This window comes from Pteropus vampyrus, unplaced genomic scaffold, assembly GCF_000151845.1.
Source record: "Pteropus vampyrus isolate Shadow unplaced genomic scaffold, Pvam_2.0 Scaffold6, whole genome shotgun sequence".
NCBI lineage: Eukaryota > Metazoa > Chordata > Mammalia > Chiroptera > Pteropodidae > Pteropus > Pteropus vampyrus.
Window position 1 is genome coordinate 3394397 of NW_011888787.1, and position 1566 is coordinate 3395962.

At 53.6% G+C, this 1566-nt stretch overlaps 1 protein-coding gene across 1 annotated transcript in view; it reads left to right on the forward strand.

The window, feature by feature from the left end:
- Positions 1-1566, forward strand: part of IGSF3 (immunoglobulin superfamily member 3) — a 95451-nt gene that overhangs the window by 52024 nt on the left and 41861 nt on the right. The window contains exon 3 of the mRNA XM_011368825.2: positions 573-1089. Within this exon, the coding sequence (XP_011367127.1) occupies positions 573-1089 (517 nt within the window). The remainder of the gene's footprint in view (positions 1-572; positions 1090-1566) is intronic.

Sequence of the window (1566 nt, forward strand, 5' to 3'; positions counted from 1 at the left end):
AAGTCAGCTGGGAGAATGTGGGGTGGTGGCTGGAAGGGATGAAATGAGAAGTTGTATAGAAATATGAAACTCCCCAGTTTCCAGGAACGATTTCCATTTTAAGAGGCCCATGTCGAGTATCTCGAAGCGATACCAAAATGAACAACACAATCTAATTTTGCCCGAGAAAATGCTTTTTACGTGGTATTTTCAGGGAGTTCATTTATTATGTAAAATTAAATACAGCCTACCTTTTATCTGAGTCTTACGAAGATACCAAGCAGGTAAGTGTAAGTGGCAAAAAACTGTCAGTCCAGATGCAGGTAGGAAGCTGCTTCGTTCCTGTGCCGTCTGGGCTCCTTTGCAGCCTCGCAGCAATGGTCGAAGGCGTCATCGGGGTCAGAGCTTTGCTGTCATGTGTTGTTGAGTTGCCTTCGATTCCCGGTGACACTAAGAATGAGTGATGTTCACAGTGTCCTGTCCTCAACAGCCCCGCTCAGTTCCTGTAGACTCCTGCCTACGGCTTTTTTTATACAATCCATCCATCTCATAATTGGTCCTCCTCTTCTCCTGCTGCCTTCTGTGTCCCCCAGCATCATTGTGATGTGCCCGAAGCAGGACAGCCCCAGTTTTTCCCCGTGAGCGTAAGATGCCGTGGCTCTGTCGTGACCGTGCACTTGGCACGTCTCTGTGTTGCAGTGATCCCAGACTCTCTGCAGACCACCGCCATGCCCCAGACTCTGCACAAGGTGGAGCAGGACCCTCTCGAGCTCACCTGCGAGGTGGTCACGGAGACGTTCCAGCACAGCCACCTGTCCGTGGCCTGGCTCCGGCAGAGAGGCAGTGAGAAGCCCGTGGAGGTCATCGCCCTGAGCCGGGATTTCGTGCTTCACTCCGGCAGCGAGTACGCCCAGAGGCAGAGCCTGGGGGAGGTGCGGCTGGACAAGCTGGGGAGCACCACCTTCCGCCTCACCGTCTTCCACCTGCAGCCTTCGGACCAGGGCGAGTTCTACTGCGAGGCCGCCGAGTGGGTCCAGGATCCGGACGGCTCGTGGTACGCCATGACCCGGAAGCGTTCCGAGGGGACCGTGGTCACTGTCCAGCCCACAGGTCAGTCTCCCTTGTCCTCCTCTACCTGGTGGTGAGGGTGTCAGACACAAGGAGCGTGTGCGGACAGACGCCTCTGAACGTGTGCTGGGTTTTCGTGGGAAGTTAAGAGCGGTCCTGCCCGAGGAGCAGAGGGAGCCGAAGGGTGTCCGGGGCCCAGCGGTCCCGAGACCTGACTGTCTAGTGACTCGGGGAGTCCGGGGGGACCCGCACGGACCGGCTCCTGCCTGCACACGTGGTTTCTTCAACCTACACGGAGTTTTACATTTTCTTGAATTACAAATTCATTTTGAAAATTGGGAGATTTCACATAAACCATTTGTGTCTTATGATGGGGTCCCCATTGGCTACGTGCCCGTCCTCTTTGATGACGTTGCCTGCTTCAGGTACCAATCCTGTGTCATTTGTAGGAGCCTATCATACGTATGAAATTATGAACTAGAGAAATTTTGGCATAAATGATTATTGTCTTCTATTACT